Here is a 20,670-nt window from a genome sequence, read left to right on the forward strand (position 1 = left end):
AACTTCCAAAGGTTGGGGCGGCCCTTTAAAAGTCCTGGCCAAATTGACCCGACTGATGATCATCTCAAATAGGATCCTCCTTTGACACATCCGACAGTCCAATTGCAAACCAAAAAGATCGGCACAATGAATGTCCACTACACTATCGCTGCAGAACTTGATAACTCAAAATGAGGGTGCTTGACCATCTCAGATGAGACTTTCTCCATTTAAGTTTGTGTGATCTGCTGACATAATTTTTTTCTTCTTCATTTATCTTCAGTGTTTTTTTTGTTTTTTTTAAATATCCACAATTTCAGGATGAAGAAAATGCAAGAATTTGTGGCGATAATTTAAGTTCTGTTTGCACACCACATATTTAGAGACGCTCCCTTCCCCCATTTGAATTATATTCCATGGAATAACCCATTATAGGCTAGGTCACAGATTCAGATGAATTAGGGAGGGGGGTCCAAATGGCTTAACACAGTAGAGGCTGGACGTCTGTCTGAGACTCGAAGATCATCACCAGAAATGCAATGTTTTGAGGGAAGGAATTTCTTGGAAACAAAAGAAAAATCCCTGCTTTTCAATTTCAGGAACATCTCTTTCTTTCATCTTCCTTGGCTGATATGATGGCTGGTACAACAACAGAAGTTCCTATTATTGTTCATGCTCACCTATGTGTGTGAGTGAGTGAGTGAAAGAAAGAGCAAAATATATATCTTTTTTTTTTTCCTTTTTTTTTTTTTTTTTGGCAACTGCAGTATAATCTTGTTCTTGTACTTGTTCTCTTCCATGTCTTGTTGTTGAGATCCATCCATGTTTTGAGTGGCGTTGAAAGAACTCAGAACCTTCAGTGCTATTTTCTTCTGTGTGAGCGAGTGTCATTTGAGCGTGGTGATTGGTTTGTTTTTCTGGTTAGTGAGTGGTTGGTAGATGATGGGTCAGTAGGTGGCAGGGGTTGAGGAGCAGCTGGGAAACCCACCGTTCCTGAGTTCGAAGCTCTGGTTGTCTAGAACTTGAACTCCTTGGTTTGTAGGTTGGAGGCTGGATCGAAATTAAATGTGCCTCCCTGGGTGGCCTCAGGAATCAGGCTGGGGTCCTCATCAATCTACAAGCAGAGCCAAAAAGAATTAAGGCCAGTTTATACCAAGGACAATAACTATAATGATAACTGCAACTGTAAAGTTGCAATAGGTCACTCTAATTCTATGAAAATAGGGAAGTCCAAACCGCAACTATACCGATAACCACAGAGGAAAGAAATCGCTTTCAGAATGATTTTTTTTCCCAGCTGATGAATCAAAATCCACTCGACATTAATGAGCTCAAGCATTTAAAGTGGCAGACGACAAAACTGCAGTCCGTGCTTAGAATAAACTGAAAGTCATTGTCAAGCACTATACAGAGAGACATGCCAAGAAACAAGACTCACATCGTCTCCTGAAAAGTACTGATCGATGATTTCAAATGCAAGTTTATAGATGTCCTCATTTTCATGCTGCTGTAGGTTCTCGATTTTTTCCAATCCTGAAAGTCAGAAGCAAGACTATTACTGATCATCTTTTTTTCTACAAAATACGTGATCGTTTCAGTCTACTGGTCATCTTTTAGAATACAACCAGTCGAAATATGAAGGAACCATGACAACCCATTACCTCCACACTCTTCAATGATCTCAGCAATTGTGCTGGCTTCCTCCCCAGCCATGATGAGGATGTTTTTCAGTCCATCAAGAACCACCTGGACCACCTGAGAGTCTTTCACTGACAGCAGGTTGCAGAAGGGCGGGATCACGTTTTGTTGCACCAAGTACTCCACCTGCCGATTACAGCAAAATAACCAATGAAATGAAGGGAAAGTGGCACTGAATCCAAGATTCATTGCAAATGGTTCAAACCTGATCTTTTCTTCCACTTATTGTCAAGTTGCTGATGGCCCATGCAGCTTCCTTCTGTGTTCCAAAATCACCCTGTTTGGAAAAACCAAGATACATGTATTAGACTTCAAATTCAAGGTAAAATCACTGTTTAGTTAGGGGAGTGTCTAAACTGGACTCTTCCAAGAATCAAGATTCAGGCTTTAAATTTGACTTCAGATGCTGTACAACAGATTATTAAAAGTAAAATAATCATAGTATTACTAGGTTTTTAATGTTTCTGAAAAAAGTAGGAGTGGTTCATGTCAATTATAAGGTGTTTTGAGTGGTTGCTTATTGGCCCAAGTCAAATAAGACCCAATCCCAAGTCTTTAGGATATTGTACTCCCTAGATACTGCTTGGATTTAAAAGATAATTTTAACTTGAAAAATAAAATGTTAGGACTTCAAAGAAACAGCATTATGACATAAAATTAATCAGAAATACTCTGCAGTGTTAAGATATTTCATTTGTATATAATTTGTAATAAAAATAAAATAGGAAAATGCTAAATAGAAGCATTTTTACATGTGGTCTCAGACTTTTAGATTCACAGTATAAATCCTATGGCAGAATTGCAAATCTGAAGCAAGGTGGTGTGTTAATGCTAAAATGAAACTGCAAAAGTGGATGTATAGCAGGCTACGCAGATTAAGTCTTACCTTGGCAAGCTGGTGAATGATCATGGGTATGAGACCAGCATCTATTACAGCCTGCACCTGCTGCTGGTTACCTGCTGTTATATTGGACAGGAACCACACTGCCTCCTGCAGGGAAGAACAGACACATCACAGATGTACTCTAAACATGCGCAACAGCGCTTACACTGGGAATGGGGAGATTTCTGGAGTCATTTAGGCAATCAAGCAAGTAAATGATTGGGTTTCACCGTTACATTTCACACAAATGGGATCCGATGGGATGTGTGTGTTTGTCTCACCTTGTTGATCTTCTCTTTGGGGTGTGTGAGCAGGTTGGGAAAGTGAGAGAGGACGTCACAGTTGAGCACCACCTGAGTCTGCTCATCCGTCCCGGTTACAATGTTCCCCACCGCTCTCAGCGCTGCGGTCTGAGCAGAGGACACACAAACACTATCAGAAACCAGATTCGGGTTTCAGCGGAAACAACTAGAAAAATCTGCTTTTTTTTTTTTTTACCTGAACTTTGACCTCTTGGTGGCTGAGCAGTGGGACAAGGAAGGGGACGACACCTGAGTCTATTACCATCTGAATCTGCTCATTACCTCCATCTGTCAGATACGACAGAGCCCACACAGTGTCTACCAGAATCTAGAGAAAGAAAAAGATTTTAGTATTCGAAATCAGTCTCAGTCAAGACTCGGTTTCTATCATTTACTACACGGCTCTCTGATTGGTCAGTTGTTGTACTGAGAGGTCAAATGGACTATTATTCTTTCTTAGTGGAAGCTAAGATACATTAACAAAACAAATACACTAACAAAATGTTGATTTTAGTTTAAATGTATATTTATTTGATAAGTATCCATACAATAACTGGGATTATTGCAAAATAAAGTCAATAACCCCAATAATAAATACAATAACCCTTCGCGTCACATCGAGGTTCAGATAAACTCAGTGTTTACTGTGCGATAATAACCAGCTTGTACGTTGTCACAAAACAGATTTACTACACTCATTATTCAACTAAGAGCAACACTTCTGCTTTACAATTTTTTTTTTTTTACATCTTGTACTTACATTTATATCTGTATGATATATGAGTACACAGAGGGCAGGAAGAATCTGTGAAAGAAAAACTGATATTTTAGAAGCTGATATTTCACCAGATCTTGAGAATAAGCACACAGCATGTAAACATGAAATCAGCTGTAGGACAACAGAATATTCATCAGATCTGCCATCAATGAAACAGTTGTTATATTACACACACACACAAACACAGTGAAAACACCAGTCTAATTATTTCCTAGCAGCAGGAGGTACAATATGTTCCCTTCAGCTCAAAGCTATACCTCCAGATTACAGACAGAGAAGAAAACAAGAGAAAGAATGAGATTGGCATGTAGATTATACAGCATAATAACTGCAACCCATGACTGAATAGATAGTAGCTAAATAGAAAGGAGACAGACTTCAGATTATTAGGAAATGTTTCGTCTGAAACTAAACAAGAATGAAAATACACAATATCTTGAACACTGTAAGATTTAAAAATGGTGGCACAGTGGTGCTTAAATGCCAGTTTATAAAGTGCTTTGTGCATATCAATCAGTCAAACAGCCAGCTAAGTGGATCAATTTATCCAATCAAATCGCTGTATTTCTATGCACTTCAGCAGTCAGGCTTGAACCGACTTAATGAGAGCAGATAGGTTACTAATGTGTTTTTACCACATCACACTATTTATGTTAACATTGATCAAGTGTTATTTTAGATGATTTAAAAACACAATTTATGTTTACTAAACAACTTATAGATCATTTTTACCAACTAAAAGAAAGAAGTAGTAAATGTACATACGATCACATACACTCCTCACCTCTTGCACTGTTTCCATGGGTGGGGGTGGGTCTTTGTTTCGGCACAGATTGACGATGACCCAGGTAACGTTTCTCAAGAAGGTTATGGGGATGGAAGGATTAATAAACGACAAGAGAGGTTTGACCACACCGAGCGAGATGACGTAATCTCGACACTGAGGTCCATCACCTGCAAAGACCCATAAATCACAAGCGTGTGTTAAAAAGTGTACATAACACTACTGATGAGCATCACAGCTGTTACAACTCAAATTATATGGATCCCGATTTTTGGGGATACATTTGCAAGTTTAAATTGTCAATGCACTACTTAAGAAATGCAATAGCAGTAATTATATGAGAAAAAAAAAAACTAAATGCTAATTAAACAAAGCATTTTTAGGAAATATACTCCAGTACTATAGGTGGCGCAACAGAAGAAAAGCTTTAAAGGTTTGTGAGAGGTTATGTCAACTATAACTGAATCTAAAAATGTGTCTTTGGTGTTTAATTTTGGTTGAACCAACAGCTTTCAATGCCACTAATACGCATGTAGCAGCTGTTCTGGACATGATATCCAAAAGTTCACATCTCATTGGTTGGTTAGTATTTGTTGCCAGGAGAATGAAAAAAGAACTCGCGCTCTCCTTGGTTTCGATATAAATTCTTGTTTTTGTTCTTTTCAGTTACAAAATTCAGTGGCAATAACAGTGTGAGGACATTTCAGTCACTCACCGATGATGTTTCCCAGCGCCCACACGGCCTGCTCACACACATTCTGATGAGGAGAGTGGAGAAGTCTCAAAAACAATGGGACAGCATCTAGACAGACAGGGAAAGAGAATGAGAGGAGGACAGAGCCTTCAAATACAGAGAGAGCTGACATAGTCAAAACTGGTTGATCCAGTAGACGAAGGGCCTGTCCAAACAACTTACTGGATTTGACCACTGCCTGTGTCTGTGCAGACGTCCCTGATGCAATGTTGGTCAAAGCCCAGGCAGCTTCAAACTGCAATGAAGGACTGATGAAGGAAAAGAGAGAGAAATGGAAGTTCAGAATTTTTTTTTTTTTTGCGCTGGTGGTAAACACCACTTCACCTCTGAATACAAAATGACCTTCTGAGATACTCTGAAAAAGGCTCAGCAGGACTTTCCCACAGGATTCTGTGCTTGTAGCCAGAACTGACCTTTATAAAAACTTTAAAAAGTACACAAACACACTAACAGTTCTTGGCTCATTTAGAGTCAGACATGAAGACAAAAGCAATGATTTCAGTTTGAGTCAGACCACTGTAACACACACTATTGTCAGATGCATTTTTATGATTTTTCCTAGTCATGTATGATTAAAATAAAAAAAAGATCTTAAAAAAAGATTTTATAGGTATTGCTGGAGTGGTTTTCCATTTGTGCATCGGGTACCAATCCTAATTTCTCCTCATAAATATGCATTTAAAAGATTCTGTGCGTTTTCCACTTCATTTTGCTAACTTGATGGCCAATATGGCCAAGTCAGCAAATCTGAACATGTTTGTTCATTCACAGGACATGGAGAAAGGCGTGACACCTGCCTAAGGACACTCATTTCTGTGGAACCTCACCAATTGACTAAAATTTGTAATTGTTTTGCTGTTGCTGAATAAGGCTGTAGAAATCCGGGCATGTTGTGTCTGATTTAGCACGTCTTTATGAATAACACTCAGGGTTGCCAGGTGCCAGCAGGGTTTTCCAGCCCAAAACCAACCCTGATAATACTTTGGTGGAACTATAAGGCCACGACTGAACGCACCTAAAAATCATTAAAGCATTACTGTCTGTGTTTCAGCATCATTACTCCAGTCTTCAGTGTCACATGATCCTTCAGAAATCATTCTAATATGCTGATTTGCTGATTATTATCAATGTTGAAAACAGTTGTGCTGCTTAATACTTTTGCGGAAACCAACCGTAATACATTTTTTTCAGGATTCTTTGATGAAAAGAAACTTCAAAAGAACTTTTATCTGAAATAGAAATATTTTGTGACATAATAAATGTGTTTATAGACATTATAAAAAGCCTTTACATTCACTTTTAGTCAATTTCATGCATCTTGAATCTTACTGACCCCAAATTTTTGAACGGCAGTGTTCTCACTTGAGGATCTCCATCTAACATCCACCTTCTGCCTCATCCCTTATTCTTTTATCTCATTCACTTTCTCTACCATCATTCAAGATTGACATTGAAAACTTCATTAACTCTGATGCATGTTTGTACACAAACAGCACAATTAAAAAGGTTTCATTAAGTTTTGAATCATTTCATTTAGTGCAATGTGTATAGTCACACTCACTTGTCATCCCTCTCCAGGCATTTGACTAAGATTGGAAGGATTCCACATTTTATCAAGTCGTCTATGGGAGGATTTCTGTCACTCGAGAGCAATTTTCTGCGAGGACGGAGAAGAGAAAAATAGTCAGGCACTCTTTCATTCATTATCCGGCACGCCAAATACATGTCAGCAGTGTTAATGCAATCCATTTCAAAGAGACAAATCCAGCAAAACATATTTAATTACAAGCATAATTGACAGAGTACGTCATTGTTGTTTTGTGTTATGCTTTTCACATTCAGCTGATTTAACATTAATCAGACTACTTCAGAAAAAAATAGAAACATCAACAAAATGTGATGCATTTTTAATGCATAAATTAGTTTAGGACTTATATTTGTCTTTAGACTCGCACGCACTGATGAATCCTACGCACTGATGAATCGTGTGCATAAAGACCAGGCATGTGTATCAAAGCAAAAACAGTCTGATTTGTTGACTTGAGGTTATTAGAGGCATGAGAAGATTATGAGAGATGTTTTCAGAAGACATTCATGTGTAACAAATTCAAATCTTTTCATACATCACAACACTTTACCTGGCTGCTTGCACTGCGCTGAGCTGCACAACTGCATTGTCACTGGTGGCATTCTGTAGGGAAAAAAAGAGAATGGAGAAATGGAGAATGAGAGGAAGGAGGAGTCGTTTACACCCACACTTTGTGAAGTGAAGTGAAGTGCTACTGTGTGCGCTGACCCTCTGAATCAGTTATTCATCAGACATTTACCACGTTAAAGCCTTACCTGTAAGATGGCATCTAGCGTTACATTTTGCTGAGGAGAAAAGGAAGAGAAAAATTCAGACCAACTATGTAAAAGAAAACAGAAGTTATGGAGGGAGATGAAATGAGTAGAAAGCCTCTTACCCCTTTGAAGTCAGAGTCCACGTCGGAATCTTCCAGACTCTCTTCCTGTGGAACATTTCGTTTCTTCAGGAGATGCTCGTCTCTTTTGTTCTGTACGGATTGAGAAATTAAGTAAATATTAGGTCCTCTGTGAATACTTGCACTTCACACAAAAAAAAATGAATCTGTGATTTTACAGACTTAATACATTTGAGGAAATCATAGAATACACTCTTAAGTGTGAATTAATGTCATGTATATTTAATAAAGGTGTTTTTATTTTTAATAAACTATCATTTTAAAGAGGTTACATCATACATTTTCCCTTAAAGACCCTTAAAATCAAATGGCTGTTTTTTTCTGCTGTGCCTTTAATACAACAATCCTCTGCTTAAATACAGGGGTTCAATGTGCTGCCCAAACTAAAGGCGCTTTTCCATTACCAGTACCAGCTCGACTCGGCTCGCTTTTCGCTCCGTTTTCCATTGCAGATAGTACCTCCACAATAGTACCTGGTCGTCATAGCGACGCTGCAGGAAACTGCCGTGACTTAATCTTCTACGCGAGACCTTTATTTTACTGTCTATGCGCGAGACACACCCGCTACCCACACAAACAGGACAATGGAGGAAATCGAGTGTATGCTGTTTTTGGATGGTTTTGTTTTTGCTGTTTTTTATTCAGGATACTCCGTCTGGCGCGTGCAATGATGACGCAGTGAAAAGTGACGATTCTCTCTGACCAATCAACAGTCTGCCGTGTTTTCACGTCACATTTTAGTATCGCCTCAGCTCGCTTAGAACCTCGCCGGAGGTGGTACGAAAAAAAGTACCTGGAAGCAGGTACAGGTACAACTTTTACACAGTGGAAAACCAAACAAAGCCGAGTCGAGGCGAGCTGGTACTGTGTAGTGGAAAAGCGCCATTATGAGGTTCAGAATGAAATGACTAAATTTTTATATTTTGTTAAATATAAACATAAGCTGCTCGTTTCTAACACTGGAATCCTTCAGGATGAACTGCAGAGTGGAAGGTGCTACATACAGCCAGAATTATTATTATTTTTGACAGACTTTCACATTTTGCTAGTTGTTCTGGTGTTTAACAAGCATCTGGAGTACTTCATCCTTATTACCTCAACCTGAAGAGGCGTGGGAAATTCAAAACACCAAATAAGTTGGTATACAGGCAGTTATGTGCATATGTTTCAGGTTTTTTCATTTTTCTCAGTTTGTACCCACACTGCAACAAAATCTTATTTTTTCCCACATGTTAATCAGGTTTAAATAGTAATCACTTCTTTAACTGAACTAAATGATTTTTATTAGTGCAAATAACTGAAAAAAATGGCACACAGAAAGTCCCTTCTGGTTCTAGGCTGTGTGAGAAACTAATGTGAGGGTGAGTGGTCTGTGACGCTAATGTTAGAGCAAACTGGAATGCAAAGAGAGGAATGTCTCGCACACAGAGCACAGCAGCATTCTGTCCGATTCCTCTGAGCTGACAGTATCAGCGCCTAATATGGACAGGACATGCTGCGTCACCCAATCCAGCACCAAAATGCATCAAGATCAAGGCTGTGGGACTAAACTTCAGCTTCACATCAACTCTGGCCTACCAGATCAGCAACAGGGGATTTCTACGCACTCAGACTGCGCCATTTGTCACAATGGACTTTGTCAGAGGCTGAAGGCAGCTTGGCTTCTGGTGATGACATGCTACTTTATCAAGTAGGGACCTTACAGTTTTTTTCATTAGATGTAAAACCCATAAAAATACACAAGTAATTCTAGCAAGGTTCGGAGTTCCGTGCCAAAAGAAAGGGAAGGGAGGGCAGGGGAGAAGTGTGTGACGAGGGAAGCCCCTCATGACAACCTCCCTCTTGGGGTGCAGCCAACCAGGGGCCCCGTGACCATGGATGGCATGACCCAAATACTGCAAGCGCAAACCAGATTTCCAAAAGAAACAGCTCACCAGCTGAGAGAACAAAGCCATGTGACTTGTTTTTTTAAACAAGGACTAATATCATTAGTCTAAATTAAAAAAAGAAACAAGTTATGACACATGACAAAAGCGAATATGTATGACATAGGACCACCGTTTAGCAGCGACGACCAAAGAAATCGCCACGATTGGTCAGCTTTCATCTGGGACAGCCCAAAAACGTACAATGCGTACCGGGCATAAGACTTATCTGCTCAGTTGCTCAGATTGTGTGTTTGACACAGCAGCAGGATCCTTCAGTCTCTGGTATCTGATTCATTATGTTAAATGTTTGGTCAACAACATTTGGTTACGCTATCAGATATGTCACTATACACTATATTTAGAGTGAGATGCCTTGCTTCCAGTGCTCACGTCTAACAGAAAAGACAGAACAGATAATATCCTAAATGCAACGTCCTGAAGCAAGAAAAAAGCATCTGTGCAATCACATGCAATCACCACCTGCTTAAGTTGACTGTAATGCAAGAAGAGACTCCACGCTGAGGCCACATTCAAGCTACAGATGCTCCTCTATTTCCTGCAACGATGTACCCGCACAATCACATCATCTCACACAACGCTGCCGCTACACTTTAGGGGCTTTTTCATATTTCCTATAACTATTGGTGGAAGCATGGTCGTCGCTAGAGGGGCAAAAGGTGGTGGTGATTCTTTAAAAGTCGTAATTTACCCTATTAACTTTGTTAGCGCACATTACCAGTCTTGTGGTGAACAATTAATCCATGCAAGTTAATACACAGAAAACAATGTGTTTGTCGTGGTTATCTTTAATCAAACTCAACCGTCAGTCTGCTATGAGCGAGGGATGGTGAGGAGGTGCGCTGAGGTAAAACCCCACCCTCAATTCAATATTTTGGCCCACAGCAGTTGAAACGTACGTTTTAATGCCATTTCTCATTTATCAGTTGCAAAATATTGCATTATTGTGAATCAGTTCAAACTCCATTTCAGTGAATAAATTCAAAAGTCAGCCACTCAAAGTCCAGTCATTAACAAGCTCAATAAATACATAAATTCCAGATAATTTCTGAGCAAATGCATACATCCTGCAAGTGAAGACACTTGTTTTTAGCTTTACAGCCCAGCCCTAAACGAGACTGAGGAACTATTCAGAGCTCTTACATGCAGCGCTAAATACAAACCTCAAGTGCCCGCTGAATCACCACAATCAACAGCTTAATGTTGTTGGTAAGAGTGCACGTAGTTATTAAGGGATGAAAAAACTAAAGCGGGGTGAGAATCAATTTTGTAAGTCTGGTTTATTTCAACCGACAATCTCTGATGAGTCACATGTATTGCATCAGAATGCAATGTTCAGTTACACACGTAGCTTAAATACGTCCATCCAGAGGAAACTTGCAAATGATCAGTGACTATGCAAATAATCCTGCAACAATGACGGCCCATTAATTGTGAACTTACCTTTCTCAGTTCTACCGTCACTTCATTACGATGTCTTCGCATCGTCTGAAAAAGAAGAGAAATAGGTTGGTTAAGTACAGTATAAAATATCTGTGGTATAAAGAGTGACAAAAAGAAATTATAAGACAACTCTCAGAGTTTTACGTTACGTCAGAGCATTGTGAGTGGTTGCTTTCATAGTTTAATACTAGGGTTTAGCTACTTGTTCAAATCCACAAGTGATTCACACACTGCCACGGTGACACCCTCTAATGGGCTGTAATGATGCAAACAAAATGCCAACCAAAGTCTTGCCAGTCCAACAGAACAAAGAGGCAACCAACCGTGGTAACCATGGTGACGGCAGAACCCAGCTGTCACTCAGTCCTCTGTTTAGACAATCACATTTTGTGGCCATTCTATTAGAACTGTTCAATAAAACCCAACGGAACAAACATCTGGACAAGACAGAGCAGCAGGAATATATCTGGAGCAACAAAACACATTCAGGCCGCAATGAAATGGAAGTAGAGATGGATCTTTTATTCCGCATTGTGAGGTACATCAGAATGTAATGGATTATCGAAAAAGAAACAACGTAGGGTAGGGACTGTTGATTGGATTTTGACATGCAAAAGCAGATTCAGATGAATGTGAGATTTCAGGGAGAGGATATAAGCAGACTAAATTGTTCACAGTAAGATCTACAACATGCACTTATTAAATATATAAGAAGAATTTTTCATTTCATTCCAACTTTGACAAGATGGACAGGTCACTTATCGCAAATGGTTCTGCTCCCTAATTTATTTATTTTCTTAAATATACAACTTCAATGGGATATAGCCTTGGAGGAAAAGTAAAAACATCAGCAGCCAACAATGCAAAGACTTCACATGCTGTGTGGTGGGGATGGTGGGACGGATCGGATTTGATCTTGTGACTGGGCATACTAGTTCATGTTACAGTGTGCCTTATGCAATCCAAAAGTCATGAAGGGGAAAAGCGAGAGGATGTAGAAGCAAAACCGACAAGCAAGAAAGGGAAACAGAAAAGGACAAAATACCAGCATTTATTTCTAAATGACTAATTAAACATATCAGGAAGTTCAATTATTCAATGCTCAAAGTAAGAGCTCAATTAATGCATTTTTACAAGTAAATTATTCAAAGTGCATTGAATGCATATTTATCAATTTGTATTCCCTATGAAATTAACCCATGACATTGGTGTTACTAGCATTCTGCACTTTAGGCCCCGTTTACACCTGGTATTAAGATACGTTTTGGTCGATCATATCACAAGTAGACGCATAGCCTACCCGTTTACACTTGGTATTTCACTTCTCTTTCGTCCACTTTCTTCGAGTGGAGGGTCTATGGGCTGGTAAACGTATGGGGCTTTTTTCAGATCCTTCGATCTAACGGACAAAATAAGCAATTTACATATGAACGCGCCCGGGGACAAGAAAAAACATACGGAGAGCATCAGCTTTCGTTTCTGCTCTGACAGCCGCAAGACCATGGCGAACGATGTGAGTGTGTATTAGAAATCAGGAATGGTGAGAGAACATGCTGCTCGGTAGGTTTCTTTTCGTCTTCAAACCAAACTTGGGTAGCTACCATAATGTTTACACATTAGGTCAGTAGGCGGAGAGTAGGAGGTATTTTGTGGCTGTTTCAACACAATCGACCAAATGAGCGTCTACACTACGAAAGCAATCCGGTCAAATGCGTTTTCGACTACCTCTGGAAGTGGTCGTAAGTGGACGAGCTCAAAACGTTTTAGCGTCACCCACTTGTGATCCGATCGACCAAAATGCATCTCAATACCAGGTGTAAACAGAGCTGTAGTTGAACTAGAGGAGCCCCATAAAACATCTTAAAAACAAAATGCTCACCGTTCCTGTTAGAATTCAATTTATGTAACATGATGTCTAAAGCTGTATTTCAATTGATGGCAGATTTGAACTGGTTTCACCAGCAAAAGCACCATGGCTCAATGTTGAACTAACACTAGGCCACATTTACACCTACTTGAAGGATTCAACAAAAAAATAACAAGAATTTCTTTCCTGAATTCCTGAATACGCAACATGAGCAGTATTTTCGTGACGCATGCGTTATGTATGAGTCACAGCAGAATGACAGGAGGGCAGAGCCGAGAGGAAGCACTCCAGGAGTCAGTGGACAGAGGCTTCGCCGGCGACATGACAGCTTGACACTCTTGAGACCAGCATAATGACACAGTACGTGTGCATGTGCTTGTCTGGTTGCCAGCATGGTCTGAGAACATGCTGTCTCACTCCTGTTAGGTCCACGACATGCTAATAAATAGATTGCCTGCACAATAGCTACAAACATCAGGCTTGACTCATTTTTAGACCGTGATGCTTGCTACACAAAGGTCATGGGTTCAATTCCTAGGGAAAACGCATTCTGATCAAATTAATTTCTTGAATGCAAACAAGTTGGCAAATTGTGTAATTATAATATATTACCAGCACATATTTTAGCTAAAGCATCTGGCACATGCAAAATAGCAGGATGCAGGTTAACTGAGGACATTTCTTCATGTTATTCAATAGGGCTGGGTTGACTATTTCAATTGTACACTGTTTAATGATCTCCATAGTGATTCTTAAATCCCAAGAACGATCGACACCATTTTTTATGCGTTTTGGCCGTTCATTTACACGGCAAACTTCTGAAAATGGGTTTCAAAGTGAATTTTTGGAAACGATACCATTGTCTCCATGTAAAAAACGGTGACGTCATGCTTGTGTGTATTGCGTGTTCAGTCTACAGGCGCAAAGAAAACGAAATACAATTACATAAATAAAATTATAACAATATAATAAGCTATAACTGTGTTAAAAAACAGTCAGCTTAAGGTAGCTAGAACTAATGTGGTCAAAACTGTTGATATTTCGATATGTAGGCCTATCGATACTGAAATATCTGAAACTATTTCAATACTCCTTTCGGCAGTATCGATACACCGATACCAGCTGCTCTTTCTTGCTCTCCTCTCTGACAGCGAGTTGACACACCCCCGCCTCTTCTCATTCAGAGATCTCATTCACTGCGGTTAAATAGTGTTGTGGTGTGACCGGGTCTGAATTTCAGGGTGGGATTGCGCATAATTTCACTCATTCCCACAGATTCCGTGCTTGCATCCGAACCGCACACACATAATAAAGCCGCCTCTGACGTACAAGTGCCAAAATTAGCTCTTTGATTGCCTAGACGTTCAATATATGGACAAAAAAAGAAATATTACAAATATCTATATGACAGTATATGCAGCGTTTATCCATGTGGTATCGAAGATGAACAAGAGCTAGCTAGAACAAGTATAAACGGGTGGTGTGGCGCAATGGATAAGACACATGCCTTTGGTGTGAGAGACCCGGGTTCGAATCCACTGTGAGACACCAATGTGTCCCTGAGCAAGACACTTAACCCCTAGTTGCTCCAGAGGCGTGCGACCTCTGACATATATAGCAATTGTAAGTCGCTTTGGATAAAAGCGTCAGCTAAATGAATAAATGTAAAATGTAAATGTATTAAATGAGGTTAAATGTCAAATTAACAGGAATATCATACACTAGCCAGGGGGAGGGGTGGAAGTAAATTAAGCGCGATCTGATGTGAAGTCACAAACATGGTGCATTGTAGTCTATAGATCTGCCTGAAGTGTACATGTAGAGTAGACTCGCTCAATCTGTCAAAATCGAGGGGTGGAGGGTCTGTCCACATGACGAAGTTGAACGGCGTTGGGGATTCCAGAGGGGAAGTGCTTAGGGAAGTTCGCAGCCCAGTTAAACACAGTCCAGATTGTCTCTCTCTCTTTACTATTAGTTGTAGCTTTAAATAAATATGAACATCAGAAGGCATGATGAAAGATACAGTACAACTTACTGAAACGTATCATGTCTCGTGTAATCACTTAATCAGTGTTTCAACTGAGGAAAGATGTCAATAAAACAGCTTGTAAACAATGTTAGTTACCTCAAAAAAGCCATTCAATGAGTATTTTACTGAATATATGATTTACATTACATATTAATTATATTTAACCTGTTAGTGATGTCTATTTAATGAATGTTTGAATAAATCTTTCATGACAAGTTATGACAGCAACCATTTAAAGGTTTATATTTCAACAACACATTGTAGGAAGTAACAATTAAATCATTAAATACAAAAACTGCCAAAACAACTCAGATTTTGATCATTATATTTAAAAACAAATAGCAATTGAATGCAATAGTTTGTCGTAAATCTAAACCTTTAAAATGATATTAACTGTACCAATATAGGGTTCCCGGCCTGCATAGTTTACAGCATTGGTTGAGATTTTTTTGTTTGTTTTTTTAAGAATATATATCCAAATTAATCGAATCTAGATCAGAATTGAATCAAGACCAAATCCAAATCAATACCCAGCCCCATAATCCAATCACAAATGCTCTTTGATTATAATGTGCACATTTTAAACTCTTCAGACCCTCTTTTGACCATTTTTGAGGTTGGTATTGAGTGAGCATGTGACACAGCAGACGAATCAAATGGCTTCGTTTCTTTTTCCACATCCACTTAGCAATGCAAAACACAGCAGCACTCGTCATTCCCTCAGTTAGCTACAAGTACATCCTTGTTATTGGCTAAATCTAGCAGGCTAATGAGCCGAAGTATCCCACAGTTCCACAGTCCGTTGCTGGCCACATCAAATGGATCATGCACGAGCCCTTCGCTCTTAAGAACACAAGATGAGAAATCTGAATCTACTTTGCAAATTCCCGGAATAGCTGCAGAAGGACGACAGCTTTGCTGGCTTCATCCAGAGCCATGTGTGTCTGACGGCTGAGTCACACCAGCGGCCTATAGTCACTTGCAGTCAATTCGCACCATTAATCTTGAAGGAGGCCTCAGGGGTTCCTCGGATGAGCTTACGGCAGAAGACGATAATGATGTCTAGTATCAACAGGGTATGCAAGTAAATGAGTTCTTCATAAATGTGATCGCTGCACCTTTAATGTTATACTGTTCATTTGAAAGTGACTTTGAACACTCATTATATGCTGGTCCTCTGGGTTAGACGTGACGTTAGCCATGTTTCTTAGTTTAACTGAATGTGTTTGGTTAAAGATGTCAAATCAACTTTATACAGCACTATTCACAAGAGACATTGTATCAAATCAGCTTTACAGAAAATCATGATGTTAAAGTCAAGAATATTTTAACATTTGTGTCGTTTATTCCAAGCACACACTGCCGTTTTGTCGTCTACTACTTTATATCGAGCTCTTTAAAGTCTGGTGGGTTCTGATTGGCTGTCATTGTTTTTAATCGCTCATCAGCTGGGAAAAATTGTTCTGAAAGTGATTCCAATTATATTTGTGCTGTTATCGTTATAGCTCTGGTGTGGACTCTGATCATTAATATTTAGATGGATTTTTAGAACTATATCTTTATCGTTACAGTTATCAACCTTGGTGTGAACGGGCCTTTAGTCGTAACTGGTAGATTAGAGTTGGGCGATAATACAGTTTACTTTTTGCGACAACATAAATCAATCATATAGTATATATCGCTTTCTGAGTAAAATCAACCTAGGGTCTTTTGCACCATGACCTCGAGCCAAACACCCCCCCAGAAGCCTTTTTTCCCTTGGTCGAACATTATTAAAGTTAGAGCTTATTTAGAGATATCAGCCGGATGGCTTAGTGCAGGCGCTAATGGATCCAAGGATGTATCTCGTAAATTACCCCACTAATAATGCCCAGAATGGTACCAAACTTCTACAGTAGTACAAATAGGTTCTGCACTCATAAAATGAGGCATTGGAAAGTTAAGTACTAGGGGTGTGACGAGATCTCGTGTTACGAGATCTCGCGAGATTAAAACGCGACGAGATTTCTCGTCGAGGTAAAACTTTGTCTCGTGAGTGAGGGTGAAATTAGTAGCCTATTGAAGATGCCCCTGCCACTTTTAAATCATTTGTGTGCCGGGCCAATCACACACACACACACACACACACACACTCCGCGCGCACACACACACACACTCCGCGCGCACACACACACACACTCACTGTCCCTCGCTCACTCACTCGCGCGCGAACACACACACACACACACACGCTCACTGGCGGGCGCACACACGCACACTCACTGTTGCTCGCACTCTCACTCACTCACGCTCACACTCAACCCGTCGTGGAGGACCGTTAAAGTTAAACATGCTAGTCTTTCTGTCATGATGTCCTGGAGCATCGCAGACGCGTAGGTTGTCGCCCACTATGACACACTATTCGAAATGAAACGATTGAATCTTGCGTCCCGACGCCCGTTGTCCTTTACGAATCTCCACGAAACGGATCGTGCCAAAATCGCGCTAAAATAGTGTAATCTGAACCAGGCAGGTAATAAACATTTGACCTATCGCGCAAAGAACCTATTAAAGCACTAAGACATGGGAACAGTATAGCTAACATTCACATATCACAAGTCAAATCGACATCGCAATATTAAACAATGTTATCGCACATCGCAGCTTTTCCTCATATCGTGCAGCCCTAGTTAGCTACTGCCCAAAGGTCTCAAATGCTGCCACAAATCGTCGACATGCTTATATTCTTGAAAAAGAACATGACCAAAATCTTAGTCTGTTCTGTGTAGTTAATTTTATCTCTTTTTCATGCTTGAAACAATTTTTTTTTCTGTTTGAACTTGTAGTTTTGAGAGAGCAGTACTTTGATTATGGATACACACTTACTGTTTGCATTTAAAGTGTTACTTCAGTTATTTATATTTATTTTATTTATACTGTTTTATTTTTCTTTATGTTCGATTTGTGGAAAGGAGTTAGATTTCTCATGTGAAATCGTACAGGGGAGAAGCCAGACAGTAGAGTTTATAGCAAAACATTTTGCAGTGTTTGCATGTCCTTTGCTGCATAGAATTCATTAAAATAGAAGTAAAATAACATTCATTACAAGTTGATTTCAAAATTAACCTAAATTGTTTTGCATTTTGTGATTTTCAGTTGAATAAAAGACTATTTTCCATTCATATATTTCATCATTGAGGATTTCTTAAAAATTGTGTAAAAATCTCGTCTTGTCTCGTTCTCGTGAACCCAATCTCGTGTCTCGTCTCGTCTCGTTGAGTAAGCGTCTCGTCACACCCCTATTAAGTACGTCAGGAGTTTATTTAAATAACACTTGCCGTCATGAGCCGTCAATGCTACCGCTAACCCGGACGTCGAGGTCACTTCAGTGATTTGGGAAAAGCACATAAAAGTCCTGGCAGAAAGCGATGCATAAGGATGTAGTGTAACGACGCCCAGTTGAGGACCCTAGGTTGATTTTACTCCGAACCATCCCTTTAAATGTACTGTTTGTATGCGGGTGTGCTACATATACAACATTAAATATATTTCCAGCAAATAAAAAATAAATAAAAAAAAGTTTACATTTTGCAATGACAAGTGATCAAGAAGATCATCTTTTTAACGCCATGCCAGCTTCTATGGCTATTTTCTGGGTGAGAAAAATGTATGGAAAAACAATTTCAGGTGTTTACAGTTTATTTTTGCTAAAAACTCTAAACCTATAGGCTATTTGGGTTAACTTTGTTAAAAACTTCTGAAAAGATAACTGAACATACAATGTTTCTCACAGGGTTAAAACCAGCACAATCTTATAAAACATACTTCAACGATAAAGAGTTTTGACAGGAAGAACATTTCAGTGGATCTTCCCACTGCCATGGGTAAACGATGCATATCAATGACAGGTTTAAAATGTCAATCATATCACCCTGATCACCAGACAGCTTAATTGAAAGTCATGACAAACTTAAACATAACATACTGTAAATAGTATCATTAATGTAGTCCTCTAGTGTGCATGCCAAAGGCAACTATGGCAAAGAACGAAAAATTCCATTGCTGTGTTATATAATCCATCATCTTACTGCACAACCTGGCTTACTAGTATTTCTAGGTCGTCTCTTTGCAGCCTGCATTGGGGTATGAATTCAGGAGCACTACCATCTGGAGGTTTTCATTCCAGTTTGAAGGTAATAAAATCAGGCTTATGTAGCTCTGGTTTACCTACAGGTGATGCTTAGATGCTAACTACCACAACCAAAGGACAATCTGATTGAAGAGGAAAAGATGTTAACCAACTGACATTTCACAATGACATCTTTATTAAACCACCATAATCAGCTCCAATCAATGGACACGTACATTAAGATCAACTACAGCAGGGCTTCTAGACTGGCGTGACTAAACAATTAATAAAGAGGTCAGATGTTGTTGAGGTATGACTGGTCAGTGGTTCAGTTTAGGAGAGCTAGCTAAAGCCGGTATTAAAACACCTGTCTCTGTCGCATATATCTGGTGCGCAAGTTACATTTAAGATTATTTGCTAATGTTTATGGAGTTTGTCTTCTATACATGAATGTTAAAAAGTATGGTTAAGAAAACACACGAATAAACGGACTAGTAGACGATTAATCTGTCGCTTGCTAACCAGTTAGCAGCTAGCACATATGCTAACACGACAAATCTGCATGTTTTTGGCCCAGCGCAACTTAAAACAGAAAATTAACAGCCGTGCCACACAACCGACCTAATAAATAAACCTGTCTTAATATTACACGACTAAATAATGCGCTATAACAGCTCAAGTCCGAGTATAAGTCGCGATTAACTCGTGAATATTGAAGGGAAATGTGTGTTTAAAGAGGCCTCTATGTAGGCCTCGCCCGCTCCGCATGATGCTCTAGCTGGGTCCACAAACACCCGCTCCGATCCGACACCATAATACCAGAACCACAGACACTCAGGAGAAGGAAAACGAGCTGGGGGGGGAAGCCCGGAGTCCAAAGTATCCGGTGGACTTACCTCCACATCTCGCCCCTTGTTTTTGAAGCTCTTGATGCGATGGTTTTCCAAGCCGGCGTTTTCGGCCATGGCTCTGTGTGTATGTGTGTGTCTGTAGTGACTCCCGACCGACGCGCAGAGGAGCTCCGCTAAGGGAGGAAGAGGAGGAAGAGGAGGAGGAGGGCGGGGGGTGTATCGATGTCCAATGAATCATTCACTTTAGTCGGATCGTCTTTTTTTTTAATGAACTGGTTCACAAAATTAGCGGTTCTCACCGACTCATTGAACCGCACCTTCTTTTTCTGAAATGTTACGAATAGCCTATAATGTCCTAGAAGTGAAAATATGTTTAAGACTCACTTAAATGCCTTAAATGTTATCAACACGTTTTATTTTAATGTATTTTTTATTAAAACTAAAATCTGTTGTATCAAAAAATCTGGCGAGCAAATCTTTTATTGTATATGCAAATATGTTCTATGTAAATTTACAAACTTTATGAGCCGAATCATGCTTGCAAAATTTAATCGGAACACATGAAATTGCGTGTGGTTTTTTTTTTTTTTTTTTTACATTTTAGAGCAGATACCATAGCGGGATGTTAGTGACCATGATGAGTTCAGATAATTGTTATATCTAAAAAATATATATATTTAAAAATAAATTATATATATAATTGATTTTTAATTATATTCTATATAGTGTATATTCTCATATTATTTTAATTATATTTTAATTAAA

At 39.4% G+C, this 20,670-nt stretch overlaps 1 protein-coding gene across 1 annotated transcript; it reads right to left on the reverse strand.

The window, feature by feature from the left end:
- Positions 1-261: 261 nt before the first annotated feature.
- kpna3 (karyopherin alpha 3 (importin alpha 4)) lies at positions 262-20,254 on the reverse strand. The gene is made up of 17 exons (XM_084401519.1): positions 19,951-20,254; positions 11,051-11,095; positions 7,644-7,733; positions 7,522-7,551; positions 7,317-7,369; positions 6,740-6,835; positions 5,341-5,426; positions 5,140-5,226; positions 4,425-4,594; positions 3,623-3,667; positions 3,059-3,190; positions 2,842-2,970; positions 2,564-2,668; positions 1,883-1,954; positions 1,641-1,803; positions 1,418-1,512; positions 262-1,093 (listed from the first exon to the last, which is right to left on the reverse strand). The coding sequence occupies exons 1-17, from the start codon at positions 20,017-20,019 to the stop codon at positions 995-997; spliced, it is 1,566 nt and encodes a 521-aa protein (XP_084257645.1). The 5' UTR covers positions 20,020-20,254; the 3' UTR covers positions 262-994.
- Positions 20,255-20,670: the final 416 nt, after the last annotated feature.

Source organism: Rutilus rutilus (assembly GCF_951802725.1).
Source record: "Rutilus rutilus genome assembly, chromosome: 2".
Lineage (NCBI taxonomy): Eukaryota > Metazoa > Chordata > Actinopteri > Cypriniformes > Leuciscidae > Rutilus > Rutilus rutilus.

Excerpts from the sequence above, each read along its gene's own strand:
- kpna3 (XM_084401519.1), bottom strand. The coding sequence starts at position 20,019 with ATGGCCGAAAACGCCGGCTTGGAAAACCATCGCATCAAGAGCTTCAAA. Across the intron at positions 1,955-2,563 it reads TCATTCACCAGCTTGCCAAG|GGTGATTTTGGAACACAGAA; the intron begins GTAAGACTTAAT and ends TTTTCCAAACAG. Across the intron at positions 1,804-1,882 it reads TAAGTGGAAGAAAAGATCAG|GTGGAGTACTTGGTGCAACA; the intron begins GTTTGAACCATT and ends TGTAATCGGCAG.